The sequence below is a fragment of the Megascapheus bottae genome, chromosome 10 (genome assembly GCF_031878675.1).
Source record: "Megascapheus bottae isolate mThoBot1 chromosome 10, mThoBot2.hap1, whole genome shotgun sequence".
In the NCBI taxonomy this organism is placed as follows: domain Eukaryota; kingdom Metazoa; phylum Chordata; class Mammalia; order Rodentia; family Geomyidae; genus Megascapheus; species Megascapheus bottae.
The window spans coordinates 18,886,090-18,899,347 of NC_143518.1; the positions used below are offsets into that span (position 1 = coordinate 18,886,090).

Below are 13,258 nucleotides of genomic sequence, written 5' to 3' on the forward strand. Positions count from 1 at the left end.
TTTGAACACTTGCCTAGCAGTGTGAAGAGCTGGGTACTGGGACCACACTACTGTGGGAAACACACCTGTGCTTCCTGCCTGGCCTCTTCCCCCTCCCCCCATCAGCTCGCAGCCTCCTGGTGTCACCTGACCATGTCTCTGGTGGAGGCCATCAGCCTCTGGAATGAAGGGGTGCTGGCAGCTGACAAGAAGGACTGGAAGGGGGCCCTGGAGGCCTTCAGCGCAGTCCAGGACCCCCATTCTCGGATTTGCTTCAACATAGGCTGCATGCACACAATCCTGGAGAAGATGCCAGAGGCCGAGAAGGTGAGTAATGGGAGAGGAGGGGTTCTTCACTTCCTCTGAACACTTGTCATTACAGATCTCAGTCCATTCCATTCTAGCAACCTTGTCTGAGTTGGGGGTAGGGATGGGGCAGTTCCCTGAACAAAGGTCCCACCCTAAGGTCCTGATGGATGGATCAGGGTCTGAGGAGGGACCTGGCAACTACCATTGTGAAATCTCTGCTAGTTCTCATAAGCAGCAGTGTGGAGGGGGGCGGGGCAGGCATACTGATCATATTTCTCAGTGCAACTCATTTCTTAACACCTTCATGAAGACTCCTACCAACTCTCGCTGGACACAAGTTCTCCGTCTTTCTACCTTGCCCAGTTAGAACTTTCTAAGAATTTCATAGACATCAGCTTTGCCTGCCCAAGAGATTGAGGAAAGACAATTAGGTTTCCACTCAAGTGACCATCCTGATCTATTGTGCAAGGCTCTCTTTTAAGGGTTCTGAGGCTGTTTGGAAGAAAGTGTAGTGAGATTGACTAGTGATATCTGCCATGTGGTATGGAGTGAATGTTAGCGTCTTTAAATTTTTTTTCTTACTTAATTTGCTCTAGTATGAGATAGAGCTTTATTGGGATCCATCATAAGGTAGAGAGGAAATGGAACTTGGAAGCAGAGTATCCATGATCAAATCCTGGTGTTCCTTCTCTCCCTCTCTCTCCCTCTCCCTCTCCCTCTCCCTCTCCCTCTGTCCCTCTCCCTCTCCCTCTCCCTCTCCCTCTCCCTCTCCCTCCCTCCCTCCCTCCCTCCCTCCCTCCCTCCCTCCCTCCCTCTCTCTCTCTCTCTCTCTCTCTCTCTCTCTCTCTCTCTCTCTCTCTCTCTCTCTCATTAATTAAGCAAGTCATATAAACTCCTGGCTCTCAGCATCTTGTGCATTTAAGTATCATGAGAGACACCAATCATTAAAGAACAGTATAACTTCACATTGTTTTGTGAAAGCATTTGATTTTTATCTTCTCCTCCTTTGGAGAAGTCTTGGCAACTGAGTTTCCCTGGAACCCTAAAAATCCAGTTCGCCCCCCAGTCAGCCTGTGAGCAGCAGGTAAAGAAGCCTCACTCCCATCCTCCTGCCTGGAGACAAGGGGCTTGTAATGATCAGACATTTGACAAGCAGTGCTCAGACTCAGGGGACCTGAATGTGAGAGCAGCAGGGGGAAGGCTGGCCCGGCCTCCTCCGTGGAGCGGGTAATTGAGGGCCAGCAACAGCACCAGCTCTGTATTCTGAGGGCTAGCGGAGACAAAGCACACATTGTCTTGTTGGGCAAAAGAGGTGATTAGTCAGGGTGCAGCTCCCCCAGCCCAGCGCCCTGGCTTCTGCCTTGGCCTGGACGTGGGATCCTGAGCCAGGCTGCGCCGGCCACTACTACTGCATGCTCCCAGCTCACTGGCTCCTGCTCTTCCCTATCTAGATTCCTTCTTGCTCTATTCTGCTGACATTCGCTCTGGCCTTTGTTGTTCTGCTGGAGCCCTTACCATTAGCTTTATGTGTGTGTGTGTCTGTATACATATGTGCATAATATATAACATATAACATATATACATATATGCAACACATATAACATATACAATATATACACATATACATGTGTGTGCTTGTATGTAATATAAATGTATATGACATACATGTGTATGGTGTGTAACATATATGAATATGATACGCATATATATTATATGTGTGTATATATGTATGTGTATATACATAATATGTACTATATATTCTTAGTTGTTATTTTAGTTTTATAATATAGGTAATATAAATGTTCTTGTTATTTATATCATATTGATCTCTTAAACTTATATCATGAGGCATATTATTTTTTTTTTGCCAGTCCTGGGCTTGAACTCAGGGCTTGAGCATTGTCCTTAGGCTTTCTCAAGGCTAGAGCTCTACCACTTGAGCCTCAGCACCACTTCCAGCTTTTTTCTATGTATGTGGTACTGAGGAATCCAACCTGGGTCTTCGTGCATGCTAGGCAAGCACTCTACCACTAGGCCAAACTCCCGGTCCATGAAGCATATTATATGCCATTTAATTCATTAATTTGATCTTACCAATAATCCTGAAAGGCAACTGAGAATGTCCCTATCTTACAGAAGAGAAAATTGAGGTTCCTAGAGATTAGCCATATGCTATACAAGGAGGAAGTGATGGCCCAGAGAGTTCTGACTGAGCCCCAGCTTTCTATCCTATCACCTTGAAGAGCTAGATCACTCCAAGACCCCTTTTTCACTCTGCCTGGGATTCACCTCACCTTTCTTCAACTCCTGGCTCAGGGGCCTTATCTGGACTTTTCTCTCCACAGGCCTTCACCAGAAGCATTAACCGGGACAAGCACCTGGCAGTAGCTTACTTCCAGCGAGGGATGCTCTACCACAAGATGGAGAAGTAAGTGGCCCAGGGCTGCCTACCCTGAAGAAGTCTGAAGAGACAGCCTATCTAGGGTCTCAGTGCTGCCAGGCCTGGGTTGCACAGTGTCTGACTAGCCCAACCCAGGCAGCACTACAGGAACCCAGGCAGAGGCAGATGACCAAGGAGGGAAGGCAGGCCTGCCCAGAGTATGTCAACCGAGCCCTACTCACATGTGATAAAAAAAACAAAACTCTCACTACTCCAACACCGTGCCTCAAGTGTCCATGGTAGCTTCTACCTGGGAGGCATCTGTCTCAGATGGAGAGTTTCATGAAACCACATGACAGTTAGGTTTCATCCTAGCCCAATCAATCCACTCAAATAAACACACACACCATTAACAATATATATATATTATTGATTAATACAGACATATAAATTGAATCTATATTAGCAAATTTAAAGTTTACAGAATAGAGACCATAATGCCATAGATCTGTAGTCTATACACTGGATTAATATCTTGGCCTCAGATATTTTTGGTAAACTTTTCTGAATGGTGGGATGATTTTCTTCAAACACTCATGAAACCATGAGCAGAACGATAAATATAATCAATGTTAATCTCAATTCCAATTCCCTTCTCAGATGCCAAAGAACAAATACATAAACAGCAGAGGAGAACACGTTCTCAATGTGCATTTCAACTGTAGTCTGAGTAAGAGGTGGCACATTGAACCTTTATAGAAAATCTCTCAGTGCTCACAAGTTCCAAGGAGGAATTGGTTTCAAGCTAAGGAAGCTCTTTGGAACGAGTGATACTGGTCCAGTGGTGTGAGTGTGGGTTCAGGAGGTCAGGGTGTTGTTGTGGCATGTGGGTGGATTTAAAGGGAACTCTGGTTGGGGAGGGGTGGGCTCTGGTCCCACGCCACTTTGGAAGCCACTGATCCTAGGACCTGGAGAGAAATGCTGCCTGCAAAGCCCACGTGGTCGGCTATTGCTAGGGGCAACCATAAGAAAGCTCAGAATACTTCAAAGATGTAGATTCTGCCAATTACCTGAAGGCTTAAAAAGCCAAGTCTTCCCAGAAGGAAAAGAAAAACAAAAGGTACAGCACAGGGACACTGTACAGACAGAATCCAGACTTAAAAGAAGACATAGAGTTATCTGCCTCCTGGGCTTTGTGCATCTGTTTCACTTCTTAACATCCTCCCATTCCCTCCTTCATCTCCAAGTGTTATAGAATATGTAGACACGGAGTGCGTGGCTCCAGCAACCAATGAGACAAAGATTTGAGGATAGTGCGTGTGGTTGGGTGGGGGAGTTATTAAGACCCTATTTCAAAAAGCAATATGAAACAGGCTTGGGTATAATGGCTCACATCTTAGCTATTCAGGATGCAGAGTGAGGACCTAAGTATGACAAGACCTGCCAAGGTAAAAAAGCACAAAACCCTACCTTAAAAACAAAGACAGGTGTAAAGAAAAGATTGAGGCATGGCTAAAATTGATAGAGTTCTTTCCCGGGATGTGCTCCCACACATGCATGCACGCATACATGTGCATGGGCTAATACTGGCCCTTGAACTCAGGGCCTGGGCACTGTCCCTTTGTTTGTTTGTTTTGCTTAAAGCTGGTACTCTACCACTTGAGCCCCAGCTCCACATCTGAGTTTTGTCTGGTTAATTGGAGATAAGAGTTTCATGGGCTTTTCTTCCCAAGGTGGCTTCAAGCCATGATACTCAGATCTCAGCCTCCTGAGAAGCAAGGATTATAGGAGTGAAGCATCCAGGTCCAGCTATTCTGTGAATGTTTTCAGAAATATCTACAGACTTCTATGGGTAGTTTAATACTAAGATAGTGGTTCTTTGATACATGCTTGTTGAATTAATTAAATGAACGTGAACAAGTCTCTACATCAAGAAACTCATAGATTAAAAGGAGGAAACAAATCACCAACAATAGTAACCATGACATAAGGCAGGAACAGTCACGTCCTGTGAGTGCTATATTTAACTAAGTGCCACAAGCAATCATTCCTTCCTGAGTAGTTAAGAACCATGTTTGATTGCAAAAAGACTTGTTTTAGAGTGATAAAGTCACCCTCTCCCCAGCTCTAGTAGATCCTGGCTTTGCTTTTCTGTCATTAGGAAGTTCCAGCAGAACCAAGTCCAAATGCATTTTCCAGGAGGCAGGTAGTGCCTTAGTGTGAACCGTACCATGCTGTCTCTACCCTTTGACCCTATACTTATCATTCCCAAACTGTTCTTAAAGAGTGGTGGCCCCTTCAAAGGTGGTCACGTAGAAATGATACCTGCAGCCAAGGCTTTCTTCCTGCTGAGTTCTGGATGGAAAAGGGTACGACCAAAACCCCTGTCAGAGGCCTACTACAGTATCCTAAAGGTTCTCAATATTTCAGCTACGGGTTGGTTCTGGGCTGCATGGGACATTGGCAGCAGAACAGCAGGAACTTCTGTGGTTACTAAGAAACCTTTCCAAGGCCTGTTACAAAAGAGATTGGATGAGGAACTTTCTCAAGCTGAGAAGCTGGGGCCACAAGGGCTACTGTGCAGTGCTAACTGCACAATAAGGTGTTATTGTGTGTGGTTGTGTGGAGGGAGAGGGTCATAGCCCTCAGAGCCTGTGGGGAGCAGGTGCTCCTTAGCTGGCTCCATAGGATGCTTTCCCATGGAAGAGAATTTTGAAGAGCTAGAGGGAGTCACAACTGTGCCCACTGCCTGCCCACTGTGCCACACAGAGGGCCGAACTCGACTTTGAATTTTTCAGATTTTTCAGATTGAGCTTATTTAGACCTGTACAGCAGGAAGCAGAGCTGTGTGTCAAAGCATGACCACCCACATCCTGTGGATGCAGTGAGGAGAGAAAAGAAACCAAGAATAGGGAGGGAGGATGCATTCAAATACATATTTTTAAATGGAATGTTAGAGTTAGGAAACAGTAGCTCATGCTGTAATCTTAGCTGCTCTGGAACCCAAGATGAAACGATTGCAATTTGAAACCAGCCCAAGCAGGGAAAGTCTTTGAGATTCTGTGTGTGTGTGTGTGTGTGTGTGTGTGTGTGTGTGTGTGTGCACGTGCACATGTACACCATTTATGGGGCTTGAACTCAGGGCCTGGGTGCTGTTTCTAAGCTTTTTGCACTCTAGGCTATCACTCTACCGTTTGAGCCAAAACTCTACTTCTGGCTTTTTTGTTAGATAGTTGCAAGTAAGTGTCACATAGACTTTCTTTCCCCGGGCTGGCTTCAGATCATCCTCAGATCTTAGTCTCCTGTGTTGCTAGGATTACAGGCACGAGTCCCAGGCTTTGTGAGATTCTTGTCTCCAATTAGCCACCAAAAAGCTGGAAGTGGAGTTGTGGCTTAAAGTAGGAGAGCACTAGACTTGAGCACAAAAGCTCAGTTGTTTGGGAGTTTTGTTGTTGTCTTGTAACTCAGAGCAAGCACTTTGAATAGTCATTTCTTTATCACACTAGGGACATCTCTTAGGGTGGGAAAATTACGTGGAGAGGCTTGAGGGGCTCCTCCAGGTAGACCGAGGTGTGTCTCTTCACAACTGAAATCCATCTGTTTCGCCCGCTCAGCAGGGAGGAAGGCACATTTGTAAGTTAATGCTGATGCCACTTTAGCGTGCCCTCTGAGACCTGCCATGGAAATCATAGCTGCTCAGGGAACAAGACACCTGCGCCACCACCTGCCCCCTCTTCAGCTCAGAGAAACAGCTGCTGCTTTCAGTTTAGAAAGATGGACCACAAGGCCTTTGTGCCATCTCTCCCTTCATGGGAATCAGGGTCATGTGAAAGATGTGTGGTGGTAACTTACAAATGCCCATTGCTCTCTAGGGAAGGGCTCTCCTGCTTTCATGGATTTCATAACTATCTTTGTTAGCAGCAAGGATATTGGAGACAGCAACTCTCCTGTGTCAAACCCAGCTGCTCTTTCTTCTCCCCTTGGCTCTTGTAGCCACCATTGTCACTGCTTGTGAGCTTCTTAAGACTGAGAGGGAACCGGTAGCTCATGCCTATAAATCTAGCTGCTAAGGAGCTACTAAGGAGATTCCATCTGCAATTAACTAACAAAATGCCAGACTGAAGATATGGCTCGAGTAGTAAGGTACCAGCTGTGACCAAGCAAGACTAGTAAGAGCACAAGATTTGAGTTCAAGGCCCAATAAACACACACACACACACACACACACACACACACACACACACACACACACACATTTATCTAGTAGGCATGGCAACTCCATCTTTTCCTCTGACACCTGGACCCTTGTGCTCTCTTGGGCCAGTCAGCCCTTCTAGTCCGTTTTAAGTCTTCTCATCTCAGAATCCCTTCTTCACTCTGTTCTTAAGCTCATGGAAGTACCTAGTATAGTGCAGGTTTAAATAATGCTATGAAAAATGATTGATGCAACAAGAGCTTTATCTTGTGTGACCATTGTTCTTAATGTACTATGTTATTTCTCTTCTCTCTCTTTGCTCTTTGGCTAATCTCATATTGTTACTGCCTCTGGTTTTGTTACCTGGTATATTATATATACATTTATTTGTTTATATGAAATAGGAAGGGGAAGGGGGAAAACAAGATAATTGGGAGAGGTGAAGGAGAGGGAAATGGGGACAAAAGCATGAGAAGGGATATCAAAGTGTGAGAAGTAATATACTTACTACCTGGCAAATGTAACTGTAACCCCTCTATACATTACCCCATCAATAAAAATAAATAAATTAAATTTAAAAAAAGAAAAAAAATGATTGGTGCATGATTTAGACATGTACTTGAGGGGTTTTTTTGTTTGTTTTTGTTTTTGCTTTTTGCCAGGTTGGGCTTGAGCTCAGGGCCTGAGCACTGTCCTTGCACTTTCTCAAGGCTAGACCTCTACCACTTGAGCCTCAGCACCACTTCTGGTTTTTTTTTTTTCTATGTATATGGTACTGAGGAATTGAACCCAGGCCTTCGTGCATGCTAGGCAAGCACTATACCACTAGGCCAAACTCCTGGCCCCATGAGTTTTTAACTCAGTCTCACACTTGCTAGGCAAGCATTCTACAATTGGTGGAATTTAGAAATGCAAGAAAGAAAAACTCATGAAGTCAACAAATGTGTGTCAAGGACCTTCCTGCATATCTGAATGTCCTGTTGCATTACAGTGCTCACAACAGCCCTGTGAGAATCGCCACTCTTACTAACGGTGAGGAAACAGTGAAGTAACTTGACTTTCCTCACCGGATGTGAGTGGCAAAGCCAAGACTCGAGCGGGTTTTGAATCCTGAAATTGGAGCTGGAACTATGCAAAAGCTAGTTCCTTCTCTACATATTCTTTGTTGATGGCCTGCTCCTCACAGACAATGCAGCCCACACACTCCCACGTTTCTCTCTCTCTCTCTCTCTCTCTCTCTCTCTCTCTCTCTCTCTCTCTCTCTCTCTCTCTCTCTCTCTCTCTGTGTGTCTCTGTCTGTCTCTCTGTCTCTGTCTCTGTCTCTCTCTCTCTCTTTCTCTCCTCTTCCCTCCCTCCCTCCCTCCCGAAGTAGATCTGTGGCTCAAGTAGTAGAACACTAGCTTTGAGTATAAAAGCTCAGAGACAGAGCCTAGGCCCTGAGTTCAAGCCCCAGGACCAGCACCATAATAAATAAAGTCTTGGGAGAAGGCAGTGGGTGGGAGGAGGTTGTCAGCAGCTTGAGGAGGGGCCATTGCTGCTGTGGGAAGCAGGCATGACCTTACAGAGGTGTCAGGAGAAGGAACACTCTGAATCAGCTCTTAGAACTGGCGGAGATACAGGCGTGGGCAGGTGTGGCTTTGCTGAGCGCAAAGAAAGGCTGAATCTGAAGGCCAAACCAGGATTTTGTGAAAGATGGCAACAGTATGCCATCTATAGAGAAGAAAAATCCTGTCATCATCCCAGCCTAGAGCCTTCTGGTACCTATGAGTCACTATGTCTGCAGAATCCTTGAGCCCAGGGTGGGTGAAACACTAGAACAAGCTGTAAGAAGTCTGAAAGGTTTCTTTCCCCAGAGAAATAGGCAGGCATAGGAGAAGCAAGAAACTGTCTATTCTTTATCTCTTTCTCCATGCCTAGACTGCTTTATTTTCTGTCTGCAGATATGACTTAGCTATTAAAGATCTTAAAGAAGCCTTCACTCAGCTTCGTGGGAACCAGCTGATTGACTACAAGATCCTGGGGCTGCAGTTCAAGCTGTTTGCTTGTGAGGTGAGGACAGGGCAGGCCTGGGCAGGAGGGTTACCATGTTCCATTGGCTACTGACCCTCACAGGCTCTTGTGAAAATCATTTTGACTCTTGGACCTTAGGACTCAGTTATTTTTTTTTTTTTTTTTTGCCTCTTAAAAAGACTCAGAGAGCTTGGGGCTGGTGGCTTCCACCTATAATCCTAGCTACTAAGGAGGGTGAGATTTAAGGTTCAAGGTTCAAGGCCAACCTGAGCAGGAAAGTCTGTGAGACTCTTATCTCTAATAAACTACTCAGAAAAGGCTGGAAGTGGCACTGTGGCTCAAGTGGTAGAGTACTAGCCTTGAGCAAAAAGAAGCGCAGACACAGAGCTCAAGCCCTGAGTTCAAGCCCAGGACCAGCACAAAAGAAATAAACAAAGAAAAGACAAGACACAGAGCCAGATGTTGTTGATTCATACCCATAATCCTGTCTACTCAGAAGGCTGAGACTCCAGAATCCCCATTCAAAGCCAGCTGGGGAAGAGAAGGCTGACTCTTAACTCCAATTGAACTCCAATTGAACTCCAAAGTGACAAGTGGAGTTATGACTCAGGTGGTAGAGCACCAGCTTTGAGTGAAAAAGCTAAGCAAGAGTGAGAAGCCTTGAGTTCAAGCCACAATAAATAAGAAAGAAAGAAAGAAAGAAAGAAAGAAAGAAAGAAAGAAAGAAAGAAAGAAAGAAAGAAAGAGAGAGAGAAAGAAAGAAAGAAAGAAAGAGAAGAAGGAAGGAAGGAAAGAAGGAAGGAAGGAAAGAAGGAAGGTAGAATGGAAATACATTTGGAAAGAAGCAAGGATGCAATTCAGGTGGACTAGAGATATTGTTCAGTGGTAAACCATTTGCCTAATTTTTACAAGCTCAAGGATTTGGTCCCCAACACTGGTTAAATAAATACATAAGAAATATACTTGGTTCAAATTCCTCATGAACTCATTAGTTACCTGAGGCAGTATCAAAACTGATTACTGCTAGGCTTCAAAATGCATACCAACAAACCCCCAACGAAACAAACAAAACCATGAGCCCACTGGAATTTCTGCAGAGAGACTGGACCTATAAAAGTATTCAGAATAATTTACATGTTTTATTTGGCAATTCCAGCTGATAGGCTATTTGTTTAGCAAATAGCATTTTACTAACCCAAACTCATGGGTTCAGTCTCCTCACAGCCAGTGCCATAACTTTGCTAGGTTTCCAGGTATCTCTCTTTCTTTTACACACACACGCACACACACACACACACACACACACACACACACACACACACACACTTGTTACTGTGAACAGTTCTCAACCCTGAACTTAGGTTAACACTCAGGAGATTGAGGACAAGAGAGTAACAATCTGCCCCTTTTTGCTCAAAGAACAGCTCAACGTAGGAATTTAAGTAAAGCTTTCCATAGAAGGACAATTTCTGTATTACCAAAAAGGAAAAGACGCAGCTTGCTTTGACTTAGCAAGTTCATGTCCTTTCTCTAAACAACCCTCCCCTCCCCCAAACTATACCAGAAGCTTTACAAACTAAAATTCTTGCAAATACTACAAGTCTTTATTTAGAAGAATTCCTGAGAGAGGAGTGAGTGTGGGGCGGGGAGAGAGAGTCCCCTGACTTTCTTTTCTCAGGCACAAAAAGTCAAGTGTTCCCAGGGTAGCAAGGGGCTAAAAGTAAAAATAGAGTCCACAGCTGCCCCAGGTCCCAAGGGACACGTGGCCCCATCTCTGCCCTCCAGGAGGCTCAGGGCTCCTGCCACTTCTCTGTCTTGGAAGATGTGAGTTTGCTTTGGGAACTGACCATCATTTGGTCAGATGCTAGAGGAGAGTTTCTCAACCATGCAACTATTGATCTGCAGAATGTTCTTTTGTGCACTGTGGCATCCCTGACCTGTGCCCACTAGATGCCAGCAGCTTGTCACCTCTAGTTGTAATGACCCAAGCTATCACCACACACTACCAGTCACCTTATACAGTTGAAAGGGCTGGTTGACCAGTTGGCCCCTTTCTAAGGGAGTGGAGAGAAGGCATCCAAACTGAGCTCTATAGAGGAAAGTTCTTCCTATGGCTAGGGTTGAGATCATGGAGGCATGAGAACGTGGAGACCCACTAGTCATTTCCCTACATGTAACATTCTAGTTAAGGAGGCCCAATGTATTTCTAGCTGCCAAATCAGGACAACTAACCATGGGAAAATGCTCTAAGAGAATGTGACTGAGAACCGAATCAGTTCTTTCTTTCCACGTATATAGTCCTAATCAGAGGTTGCTGGCCTCAAAAATCCCACCTTCTATTCTAATAAACCCATCTGAAGTTTAGACTGTCCTAAGTTGTAAGTCATTTTAAGACACCCAAACTACCCAACAGCATAGTTTAGCAGCATGGGCCTCTGTTGCTTGTTACTTTGCTTGCCTTTGTGACCCTGAGGCAGACTGGTGGTGCCATTGCCTAAACTGCAAAAGAATATCCACAGTACGAATCCCTCACCTAGGGGATGATCAAAGTGTGAATTGAAAGTACATTTCTATTGATTTTGTAAAAGCAAAATATCCTAAGACCAACCATCACTGGCCAGGGGCCATCAGGATGCAGAAGACATGAGCGCACTGATCCTCAATCAGGTCTGGAAGGAAGACCAGACCTCCACTGTAGAACTGGTCCAGGATACACCATCCAGCAGAGCTTCTAACTCCTTAGACAAAGTCCACTGCTGCTGTGCATGTGTGTGTGGCAAGGGGCCACTGTCCTTCCCTACAACTGCTCCCTGGGGCGGCCTGAGTCTTATGATGACACAGCAGCTGGTGTCCTTAGAGTGAGCCAAGTCATTAGATGGGGTGTCAAATGCCACACCCCTTCATCCCCACAGTACCCTCTTTTTTCATTAGGTAGGGTTTTTTGTTTTTTGTTTTTCCTAGAGCTGTCCTGTGGCTCAGGCAGGATCTTACTGAGAAGACTGCACACCTCTATTTTAGGCCCAACTCTGCCTTGTTAAGAATCCCTGGGCAGGATCTTCTCCTCCACATCCAGCAGCACAATAGTTCTTGTCCTCATCTGACCTGTTTGGCTGTTAGAATTTACATGAGGTGATGCTTTCTTAGTGCCATATTTGTGCTTGACATTAGCAAGACTAATATTTTTTTCTTCAGTATATATTTGAGGCTCTTTACTAGCTCTCCTTCAACTTGAATCATTCCATGTCTATCTGCCTTGAATGAAATGTGCATTTTTTTTTACCAGTCCTGGGGCTTGAACTCAGGGCCTGAGTGCTGTCCTTGGGCTTTCTCAAGGTTACATCTCTACCACTTGAGACACACAGCACCATTTCCGGCTTTTTCTATGTATATGTGGTACTGAGAAATCAAACCCAGGCCTTCGTACATGCTAGGCAAGCACTCTACCACTAGGCCTAACTCTTGGCCCACCTGCATTTCTTTAAATTTTTTTTAATTGAGAGGTAATTTACAGAGGGGTTACAGTTTTATAAGTCAGGTCCTTTTGAACATTGTCACCTCCTTCCTAATTTTCTCCCAGTTTTTCCCTTTTCTCCTCTCTCCCCCAAAGCTGTATAGTTCATTTCCTACATGGTGTCTTGTAAGTATCACTGCTGAATTAGCTCACCTTTTGTCACCCTTTGTCATTGTTTCTGTGCAGGACTATTATTTATTAAATAATTTCCATATCCCCAGGAGAGCTGTATTCCCTATGTGTTCATAGACGTTCTTTTCTGGCACCAAAACTTGAAGCTATCCTGAGTTTTGTGTGTGACCTCTGCCTTCCTAGGTGTTATATAATATCGCTTTCTTGTACGCCAAGAAGGAGGAATGGAAAAAGGCAGAAGAGCAGTTGACAGTAGCCATGAAGATGAAGTCAGAGCCCAGGCATTCCAAAATTGACAAGGCCCTGGAAAATGTCTGGGTGAGTGTACTGCTGATATGGGGGGGGGGCAGGGGAGGGAAGAAAACTTCTTGGATTCTTACTTATTTCTGAGGATACCATGAATGGGGGACTTCATAACATTGTTCCAGTTTAGATCTTAAACCTGTGCTAAGAAGTCAAGACTGTGAGCTTAGGATGAAAGAGGCCCTGATGGGCCAGGAGTTTGGCCTAGTGGTAGAGTGCTTGCCTAGCATGCACGAAGACCTGGGTTCAATTACTCAGTACCACATACACAGGAAAAGGCCAGAATTGGTGTTGTGGCTCAAGTGGTTGAGCTCTAGCCTTGAGAAAATCCAAGGACAGTGCTCAGGCCCTGAACCCAAACCAAGGACTGAAGAAAAAAAAAAAAAGAGGCCCTGAGTCCCATATAGTGGGGCTCCACAGCAGTGCCCCAGGAAAGAGG

The 13,258-nt window shown here is 45.0% G+C and overlaps 1 protein-coding gene across 2 annotated transcripts in view; it reads left to right on the forward strand.

Annotated features, from left to right (window-relative positions):
• Nucleotides 1–13,258, forward strand: part of Ncf2 (neutrophil cytosolic factor 2) — a 30,885-nt gene continuing 17,627 nt past the window's right edge. For both annotated transcript variants that reach the window (XM_090340281.1, XM_090340282.1), the window contains exons 1-4: nucleotides 1–306; nucleotides 2,634–2,716; nucleotides 8,804–8,912; nucleotides 12,700–12,834. In XM_090340281.1, the coding sequence (XP_090196407.1) occupies nucleotides 133–306; nucleotides 2,634–2,716; nucleotides 8,804–8,912; nucleotides 12,700–12,834 (501 nt within the window). In that variant the 5' untranslated portion in view covers nucleotides 1–132. The remainder of the gene's footprint in view (nucleotides 307–2,633; nucleotides 2,717–8,803; nucleotides 8,913–12,699; nucleotides 12,835–13,258) is intronic.